This window comes from Lepidochelys olivacea (assembly GCF_965140295.1).
Source record: "Lepidochelys olivacea isolate rLepOli2 genome assembly, chromosome: 8".
NCBI lineage: Eukaryota > Metazoa > Chordata > Testudines > Cheloniidae > Lepidochelys > Lepidochelys olivacea.
The window spans coordinates 64,803,255-64,823,857 of NC_140418.1; the positions used below are offsets into that span (position 1 = coordinate 64,803,255).

General features: G+C 43.2%; 1 protein-coding gene across 6 annotated transcripts in view; it reads left to right on the forward strand.

Moving 5' to 3' along the window:
• The window catches only part of NEK7 (NIMA related kinase 7), a 131,592-nt gene that overhangs the window by 63,406 nt on the left and 47,583 nt on the right, over positions 1-20,603 (forward strand). For 5 of the 6 annotated variants that reach the window (XM_084638031.1, XM_084638027.1, XM_084638029.1 and 2 more), the window contains one exon: positions 7,734-7,844. The exons of the other annotated variant lie outside the window; for it this stretch is intronic. In XM_084638031.1, coding sequence (XP_084494157.1) covers positions 7,734-7,844 — 111 coding nt within the window. The remainder of the gene's footprint in view (positions 1-7,733; positions 7,845-20,603) is intronic. 6 annotated transcript variants of the gene reach the window in all.

Genomic DNA, 20,603 nt, shown 5'->3' on the forward strand with positions numbered 1-20,603 from the left:
TTACTGCGATATCTGCTACTCTACCAGTAGTCTTAGACTACCTACTGAAGTCTGGACTGTCCCATAGTTCGCTCAAGGTATGCTTGCTGGCCATAGTAACTTTTCATCAGTGAACAGGGGGGTACTCAGTTTTCTCGCACCCAGCTACAAAGAGGTTCGTCAAGGGTGTAGCAAATCTTTTTTCCAAACCCAGACATCCTACCCCACCGTGAGACCTGAATTTAATATTAAAGGGCCTGACCAGACTGCCCTTCCAACCTATGGGCAATTGTTCACTTACCCTCCTGTCAACGAAGACAGCGTTTCTGGTTGCCATTACCTCTGTGAGGAGGATAGGGGAGATAGTGGCTCTTATGGCACAACCTCCTTTTACAGTATTTTTTCCTGACAAGATCATGCTCAGGACACACCGAAAGTTCATCCCCAAGGTGACTTCAGCCTTTCACAAGAACCACCTCATTCACCTCCCAACTTTTAGCCCAAGCCTCTCTGTGATGATAGGGAAGCTATTCTACATGCACTGGACGTTAGGAGAACCTCGGCCTGCTATTTGGCTTTTAAGAAATCTAGGCTTTTCCTTTCCATTGTGGATAGGTCTAAAGGTGCAGCACTATGGGCCCAGACACTAAGTGGGTCTCAAACTCCATCAAACACTATCATGTTCACAATATAGTACCTCCATCTGGAATCCACACACACTCCATGAGATCGGTTTCCTCCTCGGTCTCCTTCTTCAAGGATTTCCCTAACCCGGAAAACTGTAGAGCCAACTACCTGGGCGTCTGCGCATTCCTTTGCAGAACACTATGCCATCACTAGAGATTCTGCTTCCGATGCTCGATTTGGCTCCTTAGTCTTGTCATTGGAAAAGGGTCCTGCACTTAGGACGGAAGAACCCAATGCACAGCTACAGAGTAGGGACCGAATGGCTAGGCAGCAGTTCTGCGGAAAAGGACCTGGGGTGACAGTGGACGAGAAGCTGGATATGAGTCAGCAGTGTGCCCTTGTTGCCAAGAAGGCCAATGGCATTTTGGGATGTATAAGTAGGGGCATAGCGAGCAGATCGAGGGACGTGATCGTTCCCCTCTATTCGACATTGGTGAGGCCTCATCTGGAGTACTGTGTCCAGTTTTGGGCCCCACACTTCAAGAAGGATGTGGATAAATTGGAGAGAGTCCAGCGAAGGGCAACAAAAATGATTAGGGGACTGGAACACATGAGTTATGAGGAGAGGCTGAGGGAGCTGGGATTGTTTAGCCTGCAGAAGAGAAGAATGAGGGGGGATTTGATAGCTGCTTTCAACTACCTGAAAGGGGGTTCCAAAGAGGATGGCTCTAGACTGTTCTCAATGGTAGCAGATGACAGAACGAGGAGTAATGGTCTCAAGTTGCAGTGGGGGAGGTTTAGATTGGATATTAGGAAAAACTTTTTCACTAAGAGGGTGGTGAAACACTGGAATGCGTTACCTAGGGAGGTGGTAGAATCTCCTTCCTTAGAGGTTTTTAAGGTCAGGCTTGACAAAGCCCTGGCTGGGATGATTTAACTGGGAATTGGTCCTGCTTTGAGCAGGGGGTTGGACTAGATGACCTTCTGGGGTCCCTTCCAACCCTGATATTCTATGATTCATCTATGACAGAATCGACTCTGAAATCCCAGCTTCCCATTGGGTCACCTGCTCAGGAGTCACCTACAGTGGAGCACACGTAGGGACACTACTCGAAGAAGAAGAAGAGAAAGTGACTCGCCTTGTTCAGTAACAATGGTTCTTCGAGATGTGTCCCCCTATGGGTGCTCCCTCCCCTCTACTTCAGAGTTCTCCATAAGGGGCTCTGCAGTAGAGAAGGAACTGAGGGGGGTTTCCCCTGTGCAAGGCTAGTTAGCCTTGAGCCAGATGAGGAGGGGGGAACAGCGCATGTGTGGGCCCAATGGATACTGCTACCAAAGTTCTCTGATCAGCGGTGCAGGGATGCAAGGGTATGTACAGTGAAGCACTCACAGGGGGACACATCTTAAAGAACCATTGTATTGCACAAAGTGAGTAACTTTCTAATCTGGCATGATGGCAGACGTTTAGCACATTGTCATATAAGAGAGATTCACCAGAATAAATTTATCACTATAACTTCCAGGGTTACTGGAGGCTGATCATGTTGTGAAATAGATTTGCTTAGGGCTCGTCTACATTTGAAACACTACAGTGGCATCGCTGCAGTGCTTTACTCCTGGGGGGATTCTGCAGGACTGCACGTCCACAGAAAATGCTGCCCCCCCACCCCCCAGGGCACAGAAAACAGCAGGGAAGCCGCATGGAGGGGGAAATGCACACGACCATGGGCGCATTTTTGGGGGAGGGGGGGTTGCCCCCTCCAAACAATGCCCGAAGGAGGCTGTATCTCTGCTCAGCTGACTCTGCAGCTGGACATTGCCTCCTGGATCCTAGTGCCAGTTGTGCTCCGCTTCTCTGCACTGGAAGCCTTCCTGTTTTCTACTCTGTGCAACAGTGAGTGCCGCGGTGGGGCTGGGTAAGGGGGGCGGCGAAGGGGTGGGAGGAAGAGGCAGTGGGGAAGGAAGGGGGAGGGGAATGTGGGAGTTTGGGGTGGGGGATGGAGAAGAAAAGGGGATATGGGAATCGCAGGGGGAAGCAGGAGCCTGGTATGTAGCTGGAGCTCCCCTGTTAAGCAGGCCTATTAAACCCTCATCCTGAAAAGCCCTACCCAACTACATCTGCACACCTCCGATGACCTCACCCACCCCACTGATCCCCAACCAGCTGCACCCGGATCCCCCCACTGAGCCCCACACACCCAGATCCCCCTGCTGAGCCCCATCTCCCCACACCTAGACCCTGCCTCCTGAGCCCCAACCTCCTTAACCTGGATCCTTTGTAGAGTCTCATTGCTCCTGCACCTGGAACCCCACAACAAGCCCCTGTGCATTCAGATCTCCCACTGAGCTGCCCGCATCCAGATTGCCCCACACAGAAACCTCACCCCACACCTGGTCCCCCCACACTTGGATCCTGCTGGGCTGATCCTGCCCACGGACACCTAGCGAAGAGGGGCAGGGCCCTGGGGTGTTTCTGGGGCAGGCCCAGCTCTTGCACTGTGTCAGGGTCAGATGCAACCTAATTGCCGAGTCTCTGTACTGGGGGAGGTGGGGGCTTCAGGGTGATCTCCCACCTCAATGCTGACACTGGCCTGTGCTCCCCACTGCCATGCTGGAGCCACATTTATTTATTGACAAATAAAATTTGCAGAATTTTAAAATATTGTATGCATAATTTTTTGGCGCGGAATTTCCTCAGAAGTAAGTGCTTCAGATGTAGACATTATATACGCTGATGGGAGGGGTTCTCCCCTCAGCATAGGTAATCCACCTCCCTGAGAGGCGAGGCAGTAGCTAGATTGATTGAAGAATTCTTCTGCCAATCTAGTGCTGTCTACACTGGGGGTTAGATCATCTTAACTCAGTTGCTTAGGGATGTGGATTTTTCACAACACTGAGCGACATAGCAGGGTCAACCTAATTTTTTAGTGTAGGCCTTAGTTCCTTGCAAGGAAATGAGTTGTCCCTACAGTGTGTTTTGCCATCCAGCTCATAGAGGGGCACTGATGTAGGTTTAAAGCCAGTTGTACCCTTCCATTCAGAGGTAGAATGATTGAGAGTAGTCACCAGATGAAAGTGTGATGGAGGGGGAAAAGTGACAGATGGGCTAGGAAAAAACTCACATGCCACAGTCTACATTTTGATGTCCCTGCCTTGAAATGAGGTTCTGTATTCTGCGTTCTGGGCAGTAGCAGAATTCACTCAGGTTAATGGAGAACTTTCTGGTCATCAAAAGAACATTGGAGTTAAAGGTATGCTTGGTAAATTACCTCAAATTGTACATTTTGTAGAGTGTCTAATTTGCTCCAGCTGAGCAGCCACTTCCCCATAATATAGATGGAGCTAGTAGCAATGCCTGGTTAAGTTTGTACACCTTCCAGTACAAGTCCTTACTTTCAGTTTCCTATAAACTGGCCAGACTTCAACCATGCAGGCTGAAATTTGCTCTCTGCCTCTGATTTTCTTCAGTATCCTGTCTCTCCTTCTCTTCTTCCTGCGCAGTCCAAGGGTTTCAGCAAAAAGGCTTCAGCTGTTTCCAGGAATGAAGTTGGGGGAAATACGTATGCTTTGCCTATGTTAATTTTTTTTCCAGTTGCTTCTTTGAAGATCTCTAATGTATCCATACTTTGGTGGAGGGACTTGAAATTTGGAAAGGAGATAGCACTTCTCTGTCCCTAGGACTATATGCTGTCCTCATTAAAATTTACACATATTCGGGCAAGTTGTAAGCTTCTGCAAATAGTCACGTGCACATGCTCAGTAGAGCTTGTTTAGAGGTTATCTGCCTAAAATCTAAAAACATTCCATCTGCACTGAGCATGCTTCATCCCCACTAAGATCTCAAACATGACAACTGCACCAAATGTACTACAAGGAACAGAGTTAGAGCCCTAGATGGTGGAGTTGATGCAGTAGCAATGTCAGGTGCCAGGAAGGAGTTCTGAGTGCCGTGAATTCTGGTCACTGCTGTTTCACTGCATTCCATGCACTTCACATGCTTTATTATTGATCAAAGCCTAATACTCCTATCTTAGTAGGCAGGAAAGTATATTTTTTCATTGTTTTTATAGTTGCAGTAACTGAAAGATGTATAAGGTTTCCTCTGTCAGCTGGCAATGGAATTTGAGTCAGATTCTGCACTGCACCTCCTGAAGGTCACAGATCAGGATGGAGTAGGGGGAGCAAATATTAATTTTTCAGCTTCCAGAATGTGGACTCCTTTGGGGGCCAAAGTAAATTCTCATTCACTTTGGCACATTCATTCTGAAAGTAGTGGGGCAATCTTATATATGTGACTGTGTCGTCTTCAACCACTAGGCTATCTGTCTAGGTGTATTATTCCGATCAGTGTAATATCTGAGTGCCTCACAGTCTTCAGTGTTTTTATCCTCACAGGACTTCCATGTCTCAAAGGAGTGTTAACATCCACATCGTACAGATAGGGAGCAGAGGCATAAAGAGGTGGATTTACCAAGGTCAGACAGGAAATCTGTGGCAGAGCAGGAAATGGAACCCAGATCCATCTAACCATTGAACCATCCTTCATCTCTAGAAGGAATTCTAGAGATGATCCACATAGGAGAGAGGAGCTTACTACTGTTCCTAGTTATGTAGTGGTTTGGGCTGTACATAAAAGGTCCTGGATTCCAGCCCTACTGATAATCCATAATGGATGTTTTTATTTTAGTTTGCTTTCAAAAAATAAAAGGAAATTTACTTACAAAACACTATTAAAATAACATTAGACTGTAGGAACATATAAGAACTAAGTTTGCAAAATCCAAGCACTTAAAAATCAGAAAATGTCAGAATTGAGGTTCCCAGAATGTTGCCCCTTGTGCCTGTGTGTTTTGATAGTTATTAACTACACAATCACAAACTCTTTGTTCTACAAGTCTCCTTCATTTAGTAAAGTGGGTGGACAGTGAATGAGGCAGAGGAATGTAAGATGTGAAAATTTTGGTTTGACCCAGCATGGCCATTCTTATGTTCTCTTGTGTTCAAGGTACTAGACTTGGACCCGGAGAAGCTGGGTTCTGTTCCGAGCTCTGCCACAGACTTCTGTGATGTTGGGCAAGACTATTGTAATGCTTACACACAAGGGGATAGAATTAAGGGTGCATGAGACAAACACCTAGTTCTGTGCCCTTAAAGAACATACCTACTTTAAAAACAAACAAACCTTACCTTATACTTCACCACACTAGCAGCAAGGACATGCTATTTTCAGTCATTACAAAACCAGAATTGACTAAGTTTGTGTGAAGACTGTGGGAGATCTCTATTTTTTATGAATATAGTGTGTATCTCTCTTTACATACTTCTTGTTTTGCTGTTTATTATGTGAGTTCTAAGGCCTTGTCTACACTACCACATTACAGCGCTGAAAATTTTTCCCTCAGGGATATGAAAAAACACACTCCTGAGCAATGCAAGTTTCAGCACTGTAAAGTGGCATTGTAGACAGTGCGCCAGCACTGGGAGCTACTCCCCTCGTGGGGGTGGGTTTTTTTAAATAGCACTAGGAGAGCTCTCTCTCAGCGGTGGTGCCATGACTATACAGCCATGTTAAAGTGTTGCTTTGTTGGTAGTGAAGACATAACCCTTAGTGTTAATTCCTGCCAAAGTTCCTTGACCATTCATAGAAAGGCAGACAATGACTTTAGATAACCCAATCACTGGCAATACATGTGTCAATGCCTTTGAATCCAGTCTCTGACCAAGATGAACGCACCACCCCAGACTTATTTTGAGGGGAAGGATGGTGGCTTTCAGATGGGGAACATGGAATAAAATACTCTTGAGTAGATAAAGTCTTTGAGCTGAAGGGGGAGGCAGTGTCTGCCGGGAGGCAGATGGGACTCCGGGCCCAAGAAGCAGGGATGCCTAAACTTTAGGTAAGATACATGTGTAGGCCCTTTGTTATTTTAACCCTTTTCTCTGGATGCTGTGTTCCTATGAATAAATAAAGATCTTGACTAAGCTGTTTTTAGTCACTGCATTTACCTGCTGGTAACAGCTCATGAAGGGACACCTATTGCAAGTGCCAAATCCAGTTGGATCTGCTGTGGAAATGCTATTGGTAAAAAGGGGATTTTTCAGTCTAGAACTGGGTCTGTGAGTGAGAAAATCTTGGGATTCCACTCTGAGAGGCGGGAAGGCACAGGGCCTGTCATTTGAAAGAGTGCACTTGAGATAGACCTAACAGAAGTGCAAACTAACCATGTGACAGTGACAGCTGGGCTAGTGACTTCCAAGAAACACAACAGTTTGGATTAATTTTAGTTTTTGGAATACATTGAGTTTGGCCATGACCGGCATGTTCTTGCAAGATAGGAAATCATATATAGGCATCTATAAATACCATATATTTTTAACTTCTTATATACAGATCTGAATTATCCTAGTTGAACATCAACAAGTTAAACTGTGTGTTCCACTCAACTATTAACCTGCTTCAACATATTTCTCACACTTACCTGCCTGCTTCTGCAGGCACCTGAAGCCTGCTGATATTTTTTGCTTCATTTTGATATTTAAATAAGCATAGTTTCCTGAAAGATGCAATTAGCTTTAAGGTTGTTAAGTTAGCTCTGACTTTAAAAAAAAGAGAGCGGGAGTGAGCAAATGTTTGTTGCAAAACATAAACATGCACTCTGTTATCAATTCATATATGTATTAACTTACAGCTGAACATGTATATTTATTTACTTATAGAAGACTAACTTTAAAAAATAAATCGTACCTAATTCTTGGAGACCTTTTTAGTCATTTTATGGTATTTTATCTTATTAGTTGTCACTTGAATTCAATTCGATGCTTAACAGCCTCCAGAATTATCATGGGGTTTTATATTATTCTAAATAAACTTATATTTATTTACATTTCTTTTATTACTTCAAAATTATAATAGTTTGAGACTTGATGGATTTTAAATGGGTTCAGAAATTCTTAAACTGGAAACGTTTACATTATGTACATAATTAATGTTAGCACATACTTTTCATAACATGCTAAAGTATTCTGTAGCGTATTAGTTTTTCCTTGTTAAGAAAGGATACTTCATTTGTCAGTGATTTAAGATGAGGACATGCTGTAGAATGAAACATCTATTTATCTTTTCTTAGCAACTGAATCATCCAAATGTAATTAAATACTATGCCTCCTTCATTGAAGACAATGAGCTAAACATAGTGTTGGAATTAGCAGATGCTGGAGACCTCTCTAGAATGATAAAGGTATGAATTTTATTTTAATAGCCTCTAATAATCTATTTGGAGCAATGTACTATGTTTTTATTTGCTTTTCATTCTAATGGCTCAGCTTTTGTTTCAGAAACTGGGTCTTTGGTTCTTAAATTACAAATATTGTGTTTGCTTTATTTGAAATGCAAGCCTTAATTGTTTAAGAGCAGGTGCTCAGAGACTCAAACAAGAAACTTGCAAAGTCATTCTCCCCCACCGCCCCTCCACTTAATGAAGCAAATTTGTTTGGAAATGCTTTTATTATGCTGCAGTAGCTAACTGGTATATTTGAGGTTAGGTCAGTTGCTTCAGCTCTTCTTGTGTACATTGTGTTAAACAAGTAATTAGGGCCCATGGAAGAGTCCGTGAGATTTTAGAAATCTGCTTATAGTTGCTGATTTTATAGTTGGCTCTTGGGACTGGAACATTTATCAGTAAGACTACATTTTAGTCATGGGTATTTTTAGTAAAAGTCATGGACAGATCACAGGGCAGTAAACAAAAATTCAGGGGCTGTGACCTGTCCATGACTTTTACTAAAAATATCCCTGACTAAAACTGAGGCTGGGGAGGGGGGCGAGTCATAGGCCCGGGGAAGCACCGCGGGTACTGGGGAGGGGGCGCAGGTGCTGGGCGGGGGGAGCGGTGGCCTGGGGGGAGCATGGGTGCTGGGTGAGTGGTGGGTTTAGTGGGGTTGGGCCAGGCTCCTTACCAGGCTCCTGGGAAGTGGTGGCCCCAGCAACCTAGCTGCACATGCTGACTTTGTTCCGCCCCAGCCCAAGTTCTGCAACTCCCATTGGCTGGGAACTGCAGCCAATGGGAGCTTTGGGGGTGGTGCCTGGCTGCCAGCAGAGGCAGCATGTGGAGGTAGGGGAGCTGAGGGACAGGAGCCCCCTCTCTTCCCCCCCTCCCCCCAGCAGGTAAGCAGCGGCCCCAACCCAAGCCCTGAGCTCCCCCCACCCAAATACCTGCTGGTGGGGGGCTGGGTGGGGGCCCCCAAGACTGCCTCATCAGCCACCATTGTGACTGATCCAGGGGCTGCCCGAGCTGCTCAGGCAGCTCCTGGGCCAGCCGTACGGGCTGCTGCAGAAGTCATGGAGATCACGGAAAGTTGTGGAATCTGTGACCTCCATGACACACACACAGCCTTATTTATCAGTTCTGCAATTTTTATAATCAATGATTTTGTCTTCAAAAAAAGTGTCTATATCTGTCTGCCTGTATCTGTCTCTGTCTCTGTCTGCGTATTATGGCTTTCCAATCTATAACTAGGTTTTTCCAGTGAAGCAGTAAAGCTAAAACTGCTTGTGTCATTTGAGAGGATGCTGTTCAAATAATCTGGGGACAGATTTTAGTTTAGCAGTTCCTTCAAATTGGCTAAGTGAGTAGCATGTATGACATTTCTTCAAATAGTGGTCCTGTGGATGCTCCATGTCAGAATGTATATGCCACCATGCACTGTTTTTATCAGCAGTGTCTGTGGGCACAAGCTTGCGCATTAGGCACTCTTGTGTTCTGATACAAGGGCATTTAAGGAGGGACCGGCCGACACTCCAGTACCTTCTGAACCTCCTGCAGCTTGAGATGGAGTTTTCCAGTGTCTGGTAGCTAGCCTCATGGCTTGCTACATCTCTTAGTCAAAATTTTCTTTATTTTCTTAGTATTTTTATTTATATCTTGTTTTTAGCACAGTTTGTGCTTTTAAAAGGGGAGGGAGGGGCTCCCTTTCCCTTCTGTTTTTCTGCACTGTTTGGACCTTTGTTTTTCACAGTCCATGATTCACAGCCTCAAGTGCAGGTCTCGGGTATATCGAAGACTCCAGGCTTCAAACCCTGCCAAACCTGCCATAGGTCTTTCTCATGCAGCAAAGAACTTTCAAACTGCCTTTGGTGCCTCAGGGGGGTCTCACATTCCCTCCAAATGTAAGATCTACTTAGATTTTAAGAGCATATCTAAGAAATTGAGGAGGAAAGGCTCAAACTCTTATCAATGGAGCGCTAGCTGAGACCCACAGTATCGGGGTCTCCCCCCGCCCACCATACGTATGATCCACAGAGCGCTCCAGCAACCATCTCTACAGTGACAGTAAGAAAAGACCCTGGGGGCCCTTTGGAACCATCTAAACCTGCAGTCCCATCCCTTGCAATACCAAGACAGCAGCAGCTAAGAAATCCATGCTGTGTACCAAGAAACTGTCTGGCAAGCTATCTAAAGCAGACCTGCATTGGCACTGGGCTCTGTTCCTCTGAGACACAAGAACTCGAGAGTCAAACTGAAATAGTCATCAGTACTGCCTTCAGCAAACAGACATAAGATGCATTGATCCTACTTCAGTGTTCTCTCCAGTGTCACTGGACATTCTGACTCCTGATGTTTCCTACCCAGATTTGCTGGTACTGTGCAGTCTTTTAACTCATGAAGATCTTTGGATCCTGGAGAAGCCTGAATCACTGTAGCAGAGAGGTACCAAGACACATTACTCGCTGGTACTGTCTCACCTCCAGGTGCCTGCTTCCTGTTGAAAATGATAGCAAAGGGTGTCTCACCATCCATTACTGCCACAGCCTCCAGTCCCTCTCAAACTCTGAGGGTACATAGATGCATTTCTAAATGCTACCGATTCACCATCCTTTTTGACCTCTGGTACTTCTGCAATTACAGGACCCGTTCCAGATCCCAGTGCTAACTTGACCACCAGTACTGACACTGTTTGCCACTCTAGTAGACACAGATGACACTGCATCTGGTTTGGAAGTGTCTCTACAGGGTTGCCCTTTTGACCTCCATTACTAGAGGTTACACCCTGGTGGTGAAACTCCTAATAGGTGATGTATTTGACATCCCTGGTAAGGACAAATGTGGAGTCTTGCCCCTTTCCCTTATGCTCCACAACAGTGGGCTTTTTGGAAACCCGAGTCCCTTATGGTGTCCAGTTATACAGGGTCCCAGCTTGCGAGAACAACTGATGGCCTTGGGTCCTTCCACACAGCAATATCTTACACAGCAGCAAGAGCCACCTGCAGAAGAAGAAACATCACTTTTCCATAGTCGCCTCCTCACCAGACAAGGCTGTCATGTCTCCCCCACCATCTTACAATGATTTCAAGGCCTTTCAGGATCTTATGAAACATACATAGTTGAAACCCTGCATATTCTGTTGGAAGAGATACAGGAGAGGGGCCACAAGGCGGGTTTGAAACCGGCTTAACTAAAAGCAGTTCAAATGTGTGTGTAGACAAGACCTACATTGACTTTAAATTAATTGAGTTACACCAGTGCAAGGTTTCATATACAGACAAGCCCGCCAATTGTACAACGAGCTCATGCTTGCAAAGAGATCCAACCGCACAGAGCTCAACCCAGAATCAGGGTGTAATTCATAGAGTTTTCATTATTGGCTGGCGTATTTTCAGGAAGGAGATTTCCTCACACAAGCAGCATGAGGCTATCTAAACTCCTCTCTCTTCCATCTGGCTATCATTGCATCTCTAAAGCAGTGATCCCCTTAGCATGTAAATTGACAAAGGCAAAGCAAAGGTGATTTAGTTGGGGAATGGTCCTGCTTTGAGCAGGGGATTGGACTAGATGACCTCCTGAGGTCCCTTCCAACCCTGATTTTCTATGATTCTATGGTTCTATGAAAGGAGCCCCAGCGCTCCTTGTTGAACATTGTTCACATATTTTTTCAGGGCAAATCACCTTGCCTGTCAGTGGTGATCTGATGGCCCCTGTATGTTCTGGCAAACCCCTATTTCTATACCACCTACAAGTAAATGGGTGGATTAAAAGTACTGCATCCCATCCAAAGAACTTTTCCCAAAGAGCGAACAATTTCAAGCTCTGCTAAGGCAGGCAAAGCCAGATAATCACGAAGGCATCTCTCCAGGCCTCACTAGATGCTGCTGACACAGCTGCTGTCTCCATGGCTATCACAGCCAGGCTTCTTGGCTACAGTCCTCTGGTCTGCTTCTGGAGGTATAAAACACCATAGAAGACCTTCTTTTTGAGGGACCCAAGTTATTCAGGAGTGTCATGGACAAGTCCCTTTACCCTCTTAAGGACTACAGGGCAACGTTACCATCTCTTGCCATCTATACACCTATGGCAAAGAGAAAGTACAGTATATCACAGATGGCTCAGCAATCTTGCCTGGTACAATATCAGCTCACAGAAACAACTGAACCCCCAGGAAGAAACCTAGGTTCACAAGGAAAGGACCATCTTCTACTGCAACCTCCTAGTAAGTGACACTTTGGAAATGACCATTTTGACCCTCTGGATGAGAGTCATGATATCTCTCCTGCTCCTGATGCTATGATGCATGTATCCCCCCCATAATCCTTATGGGGACATCTGTCCTATTTTCTATCTTCATGAGAGCTCATTACCTTGCACAAATGGATCCTGGAAGTGATATCTACAGGTTACTTGATCCAGTTCCATTCTCTTCCACCTCCCCGAACAACATAGAGACGTGGTTGACCTACTGAGCTTGACACAGTGTGGGTGTAGATGCTGCATGACCTGTGTCAATCATAACAGTCCTCTGGCAGATGTTTCATAATGCCCCATTCTCTCTCTCAATTCTAAAATCCACTGCTGAGGGGTCAGAGAGACCGAAAGTCACCCCCTCCTTTAAAATCCTCTGCATGTTTTTAGCGTGCCTTTTCCTGATTGCCCACATTCGCGAGCACACCTATCAGCTCAGCTCATCCTTGTTGTGTTCAACTCCCCAGGCGGCTATGCTGAATCCACGTACTAGCTGTGCTCCTGCCTGGACTAGACAGGAAGTATTGGATCTCCTGGGCCTGTGTGGAGAAGAGACTACAGACCAGCTGTAGAAAGTTGACCTCAACGAGCAGATTGCACTGGGCATGCAGGCAAAGGGATAGAAGAGGGATCTGCAGCAGTGCTGTATCAAAGGAAGGGAACTTCACCCAGAGATACCGCAAGGTTAGGGAGTACAACAATAGATCTGGTGCTTCACCACAGATCTGCTGCTTTTACAAGGAATTGCATGCTATATTTGTTGGAGAATCCACTAGTACTTGCAGACCACTGTGGATACCTTGGAGGAGACAGAGACCCTTGCTGTGAACAGCAAGAAGGAAGAGGAAAGAGTGAGAGAAATGCGGTAGAGAACTGTCACAGTGTAGCCAGTCCTACCAGCTGAGTGAAGAGGAACCTGGTGAAGGCTTGGATGTATCTGTGCATGCATTTTTCCTTACAATCTTTAAATTTGAAGATGGTGCCCATCTCACCCCAAGTTAACAATATAAAGGTATTGACTTTTCATTGTTTCACTCGTACAAAAAGTGGTAGAGGTATAATGAACTGGTAGAATTGGCACCTGCTTTTCATTCCCCCATTAGGTTAGGCAGGGGAAGGGGGGACATGTGGAATACTATATGTGCATAGGGATGTCCCTTTTATTCTTTTGAGAGGTCTTGATTAAACTTTCCTGGAGATACTCTGCAGTCTTTCTCCCAAACAACACTCCAGCACAGACCACTGCTGTGGCTAAATATTAAAATGCTCTTTCAAAGCTTCCCTCAACCATGTAGCTCCACGCTGGGATCTTGTAATAGTCTTTGTGTTTGGCTGTTCAAAGTCAGCTGCACCTCTGCCTTCCGCCCTGGTGGCAGCTTCTCCTCTTTTGCCTCAAAGATATTATGCAGGGCACAATAGGTAGCTACAACCATTGGGATATTTTTCTCATGGAGATCCAATCTAATGAGTAAACACTGCCAGCATCCCTTCCGTTTCCCCAAAAGCATATTCAACAGTCATTCTGCACCTGCTGAGGCAGTAGTTGAATCTTTCCTTGGTGTTGTCGAAGTGGCCAGTGTATGACTACATGAGCCAGGCAAGCAAAGGGTAGGCTGGGTCCTCGAAATCATTACTGGTGAAGTCTTCCTTGTGATGCACCATAGAAAAGTAATCTTTTCTGTGGATGTCCTCTATGGCAAGGTGCACTGGTGTCAAAATAAAGATATGCATGCCGTCTGTCATCCCATAGCAGTTGGTACTGCTGCAAAACCATCCGCTGTGTCCTTCACGGGACCTAAAGTCAAAGTCCTGTGTAGCAGCAGACGATTAATTGCCCTACACACTTGCATGGCAACTGCTCCCATTGTGGATTTTCCAACTTCAAAATTATTTCCTACTGACCAGTAGGAATCCAGTGTTGCAGGCTTCCAACATGCAGTCGCTAGTAGCTTCTCCATGTTCAGTTTGGTGCTCATTTTTTTTGTTCGTGTTCTGGAGGGCTGGGTGAGCTTGGCATGCTGGTCCAGGAATGTGGCTTTTTCAATCTAAAAATTCTGCAGCTTGTCATCCCAGACCTGCATTACAATATAATCCCACCAATCAGTGCTCATTTCTAAAGTCCAGGAGCAACATTCCACCATCTGTAGTTGCACCATGAATGCCACCAACAACCTAGAATTGTTTTTTGCTGTGTTCCTCGGCAAATGGTCCTCAAAGAAATCCTCATGTCCCCCATTGGTGTGCTGCTTGCTGCAGATTTGCAAATACAAGGAGAATCATGTGTTCCATATTTGCAACATTCAGGAGAATAGTGAAGACCTCTGCAGGCTCCATGCTTCTGTCCAAGATGGCAGATACAGAAAAGTGGTGTGCAGGTTTGTGTCATTTAATTTTTTTTTTTAAAGCATGAAAATTATAGGATATGGATGATATTATGGGATGGGGCAAGTTGCATGCTGGAACTTGACTCCTAGCAACCAGACATCCCTGGGCAAATCATTTTGGTTCCACAACACACTGAAATTTCCCAAAAGACATTGCACCAGGAGGGTGGTTCACTGGGATACCTACCCATGGTGTACCACACTTTGCATCAACATAAGCACTCCCACTGTGTGTACACGCCCAAGTGATACACAAATGTTGGTGGCTGCATGCCCATGTAATTGACATTGACTACAGTTTGTATTGTATACATGATCTAAAATGTGTAATTTTCAGAAGTATCATGTACCAACAAATACCAAGTACCAACAAATTTTGTTGAAGTAAATGGGAGTGGTAGATAGTGCGCACATCTGAAAATGAGGTCACTTTTATTTAAGTTTCGGTCATTTTTGATTATCATGATGTTGTATCAACGGATAATCAGTGAAAGAAAGTGTCATTTTATTCCAACACTATTTTCAAGTCTTCTGCATACATTTCATCAAAATCATTTAGAAAAAGTTAGTGGTTAGGAAAAGAAACACCTATTTCAACCAATTCAGCAAAGCACCTAAGCAGGTAAATAGGCGCTTAAGCATTTTGCTGAACCGGGGCTCAAAAAGAAGTGAGGCTATTGGATGACTTTGAATATCAAAATGAATGGAGGGTGAGAGCAAGGTATTGCCATTGCACTGCCTGTCTACTATTTGCCAACATAATAGATGTTCATTGTTTTCTCTGTAAAATTCTGTTTTCACGCATTTCATGTTTCCAGTTCATCTGTAAATACATGCTTTAAATTAAAATTGTGCATATTTTGACAATTTTCTTGGTGGTTTGGCACAATGACTGTTGCAGGTTGTCTTCAAATGTTTTATTTAATAAGATAAGAAGCAGAGAAGCTGGACACGAGTCAGAAAAGTATATTTTTATAACCTTTGGGTCTCCAACTGCTTATTTAAAATAATTGCTATCATTTGCCAAAGATGGTTAAACACTGCTTTAGGTACTCAAAATGATTTGATTTAAACTAGTCAAATTGTATTAAACAAATGTAGTACTTGATGAATTTTATGGTTTATGGGTTGAAAAAATATGTAATGTACCTTTTTTGTGCAATATTTGACCAGTTATATACCTAGTTGTATAGTATTTGTTCAATACTTTATTTTATAAATTGTGTTTTATAGTTCTGCAGCTAGCCCTAGTCTAGATTTTTTCCCCCAAGAGTAATTCTGCAATTTACACAAATCACTCCATGGCAACGTGACATTTTTACCTTTCAATTTGTCAAATGTTGATTATTCTTACATTCCTATCCTGTTACCCCCACCTCTGGATCTTGGATTTAACATGTCATTTTGGTTTGCTTTCTTATGTGTACTCCAATATGATTGCTGTCAACACAGCACAACTCTAGGAATCAAATATGCTAGTTAATTAGCGCTCGCTCTGCTCCAGCAGAACACAAAGCAGAAAAGCATTGTTTTGTGTAGGTCCTACAAGAACAGAGAATTTTAATTTTTTCACATTAATGTTTTTTTTAATTGACTTCTGTGCTTTGAAGACTGTTCCTTACTAGACTGACATTTTTAAGATTGGACAGTCAAAATTGTAGTCTAAACAAGTTGACAGTGTCCTGTTAATATTTATATCACAATCTGATATATTTTTTTCTGTCCCATGAATTATTAATTCTGAACGTTTACACTTCATACAACATAAAGGAACGTTTGTCTTTTCTTTTGAATGTTCCGATTTGACACACTTCTTAATATGAGTATTCTATGACAGATTGCCTTATGGCATGTCTGGTCTTATGACCCATTGAAGCTTTTTTTTAACCCAATATGTGTCTGTCTCCCTCAGTGCAATTGGCCTCATTACACCTTGTCCAAGTTGGTGGGCATTTCTTAGTATCTAGATCTTGGAGGCAGTTTGTGATGTCCTCTTAACACAGGAATCATGTTTAATGTAGCAAACCTAGATTGCTGTTTGATGTTAATGACAGCCTATCAGGCAATCATTAAATATTTATGAGGTGTCACGATTCACTCAGACTTCATACTGCTTGTGGGAGAAATTACTTGATAGTCTGCTGTTCAGCTGGTATTAGTTTGTTTTCAGGAATGTGTTTTGGGGTGAGTTCTGTAGTATTTTGAAGGAAATACTTCTAAAATAGTCTGAAAAATAAGTGATATGTAACAGAAGGGAAAAACTGACAAAGCTTCTGTGTGAGTGTGTTTATCTTCTCACTTCTGGGGGGTGGGGGTGGGGAGGAGGGAATGTAGTAATGCGTTCTGGGAAGGAGAAATCGTACCATGGCCTCCAATATGAATGGTATCATGCTACTGTCAGTTTTATTCAAAGGCAAAGAAGAGCCCTTAATAGGGCACCATAATAGGGGATGCCATTTTAGATTTGGTTTTGGTGAGTAGTGAGGACCTCATAGAAGAAATGGTTGTAGGGGATAGTCTTGGCTCAAGTGATCATGAGCTAATTCACTTCAAACTGAACGGAAGGATTAACAAAAATAAATCTGCAACTAGGGTTTTTGATTTTAAAAGGACTGACTTTCAAAAATTAAGGAAATTAGTTAGGGAAGTGGATTGGACTGAAGAATTTATAGATCTAAAGGTAGAGGAGGCCTGGGATTATTTTAAATCAAAGCTGCAGAAGCTGTCGGAAGCCTGCATCCCAATAAAGGGGAAAAAATTCACAGGCAGGAGTTGTAGACCAAGCTGGATGAGTCTGTAATCGAGTGACCAAAGAGATTGAAGTGTTCTCCAACTGGTTTTTGAATGTTATAATTCTTGATGTCTGATTTGTGTCCATTTATTCTTTTACGTAGAGACTGTCCAGTTTGACCAATGTACATGGCAGAGGGGCATTGCTGGCACATGATGGCATATATCACATTGGCAGATGTGCAGGTGAACGAGCCTCTGATAGTGTGGCTGATGTGATTAGGCCCTATGATGGTGTCCCCTGAATAGATATGTGGACACAGTTGGCAACGGGCTTTGTTGCAAGGATAGGTTCCTGGGTTAGTGGTTCTGTTGTGTGGTTGCTGGTGAGTATTTGCTGCAGGTTGGGGGGCTGTCTGTAAGCAAGGACTGGCCTGTGTCCCAAGATCTGTGAGAGTGATGGGTCATCCTTCAGGATAGTTTGTAGATCCCTGATGATGCGTTGGAGAGGTTTTAGTTGGGGGCTGAAGGTGACGGCTAGTGACGTTCTGTTATTTTCTTGGACCTGTCCTGTAGTAGGTGACTTCTGGGTACTCTTCTGGCTCTGTCAGTCTGTTTCTTCACTTCATCAGGTGGGTATTGTAGTTGTAAGAATGCTTGATAGAGATGTTGTAGGTGTTTGTCTCTGTCTGAGGGGTTGGAGCAAATGCGGTTGTATCGTAGAGCTTCGCTGTAGACAATGGATCGTGTGATGTGATCTGGGTGAAAGCTGGAGGCATGTAGGTAGGAATAGCAGTCAGTAGGTTTCTGGTATAGGGTGGTATTTATGTTACCATTGCTTATTAGCACCGTAGTGTCCAGGAAGTGGATCTCTTGTGTGGACTGGTCCACGCTGAGGTTGATGGTGGAATGGAAATAGTTGAAATCATTGTGGAATTCCTCAAGGGCTTCTTTACCATGGGTCCAGATGATGAAGATGTCATCAATGTAGCGCAAGTAGAGTAGGGGCATTAGGGGATGAGAGCTGAGGAAGCGTTGTTCTAAGTAAGACAGCTATATTTCTACTGTGCAAGATAAATTAAATATCTGTTGTGAAAAAATTGCTGTAAGAAAAAAATTAAAATCATTAAGATACTTACTAAGCCAATACTCACTTTAAAGCTATTTCATTTAAATTGTTGTAACACATTAAAAATGCAAACTTCAAATACATGTGTCAAACAGGCCATAAAAAAGTAAATCACCATACATCATAAATAAACATCAAAGCATCCATTCTCAGTATAAAGCACAGATATGTTAGCAAATCTCTTAAAATAGGAAAAATAATCCTGACTATATAAAAATATCACATATGCACTTTCTTACTTTAAAAAAAGACTTGTGTGTATGTTTTTCCAATTTTAAAATGCAATATCAGTTTTATAGATACTATTGAAAACCAGTATATCATCCATGTAAAATGAGGCAAATGTTTTAAAAGCTTATATAAGATGAACAAAATTAGGTTCCAGGTGAACTTGGAAGTCTCTCTCAGTGGGCTTTCTGCATTTGGAAAGAAATGAATTCTTTGCCCTTGAAAATTGAATTTTTCTGCAGAATAACTGAAATAATTCTAGTGACATATGTTTCCTCTCAGAAAATGTGCCCAAGTCCAAGTTATCATCTGGACATTTGGTGGTATTTCCAGAGTTCCAGTTGTAATCCTATTCTGACCTTTTTTTCCAGTTCAAAATAATCAGTATAATATTGGGGTTTTAAATCTTAATTATAGTAGCTAATTAAGGATATTTATTTTTCTGTAGAAGTATTCTTGAATAAATTTGTAAGAGATTAGGGTATGAATAATTTCCTTTAGTCATAATATTTACATTTCTTTGTTTAGCATCATTAGACGTCAAAGATCCTTAGAATATAGTTCAACTTCATATTCTCAATTTATAATTTTCTCCAAGACTTCAGATTTTCTCCATTTTTAAATTTGAAGGTCTACTGTAAATAAAAGCCTTGAAAATTACTGTGAATTTTGCTGGTCTCTACCTGACCTGATAAAACAATAAACGTACAAGCCATGCCAACAGTCCTAAGAGTTGTGAGTCTTTGGATTATGGTATACTATGCTGCCCATGTTTTCTAGTTCAAAGTGATTGGGCACCAACCTCAAGTGATGTCTCGAAGAAATGTTAAAGACTTCAAAAAGTAGCATGCTTTTGTACAGTCTGTCTTAATATAGGGAGGGTTTTTTTATGAATAACGTATGTCCCCTTTTACTCTGAGCTTTTTGTGTCTAGTTATTTTTTTAAACAGTATTTGCCTCTTGAAAATATTATTAGGAGACTGTACCATAGGAGATATTAATTATAGAACAAAACTTAATATATTTTATTAAGTTTTTTTATGAATGGAAAACATGGGGCTATGAACCACACAAGCCAATTTTTGACATAAAGATTCTTTAAGCTACTGGTAATATCCTTTTATGTGTTACTTTTTCCTTTTATAATAGAAAAATAATGCTCTCTGTCTTTAATTTTCATAGAAAGTATTTTTCTGAAATAGATATTTTTCATATTTCCGCTTGTATACTGAGTTGGCTTGTTTCCAAGTTCTCTTGGGTCTCAGCTGGCTTTTGAGTTCCTTATGCTCTGCTGACTTTCTTTGCACACTCTTATAGAAGCATTAAAGAAGTGTCTCTGCAAAACCTAGGCTGCCTTGTGCTTGTACTAGTTTGGAAGTTTCTCTCCGATTGGGGAAGGTGACTGGCTGGGACACCCGCTACCATTGCAGCCCAAGGAAGTAAACCTTTGTCTTAGGAAAGAGGTCTTAATGTGCTGGCCATTTATCCCCTTGCCCTCATGCACCATTATTGGACAGAGAAATCTAGTGGCAGTTCACTCCTCTTTGCTGCTACCACTCTTTCTGGGTGTCTTTCCACTGCAATATAAGCCCAGAGTCAGTAAAACTCAAGTTAGCAAGACCCTGGGTTTGTTAACCTAGGGCTTGAGCGTCTACACTCCTTTATAACCCCAGGTTAAGAACTGTTGAATCCTGGATCTCATCTTGGGACTCCAGAGTCTACACTGCAATATGTGGGCCCAAGTCTGACCACCCATATCCCAGACTTCCTAGTGCCTTCCCAAAATGTAATCACTCTAGCCCTTTGTGGTGCGGTGTGGGAAAACTTGACTGTCCAGAGGACAAAGGAAGTTATCTCATGGGTTTGTGGAATACTTTCGATCAACTCTTAAGAGCATAAGTCCAGTGGGGCTGCATCTACACTGCAAAGCAATAGGGATTGAACTGTGGGTCCCGGCTTGACTCAGGCTCAGACCTGCACTCGTGGTTTCTGGGACCCTGGGTTGGCACGGTT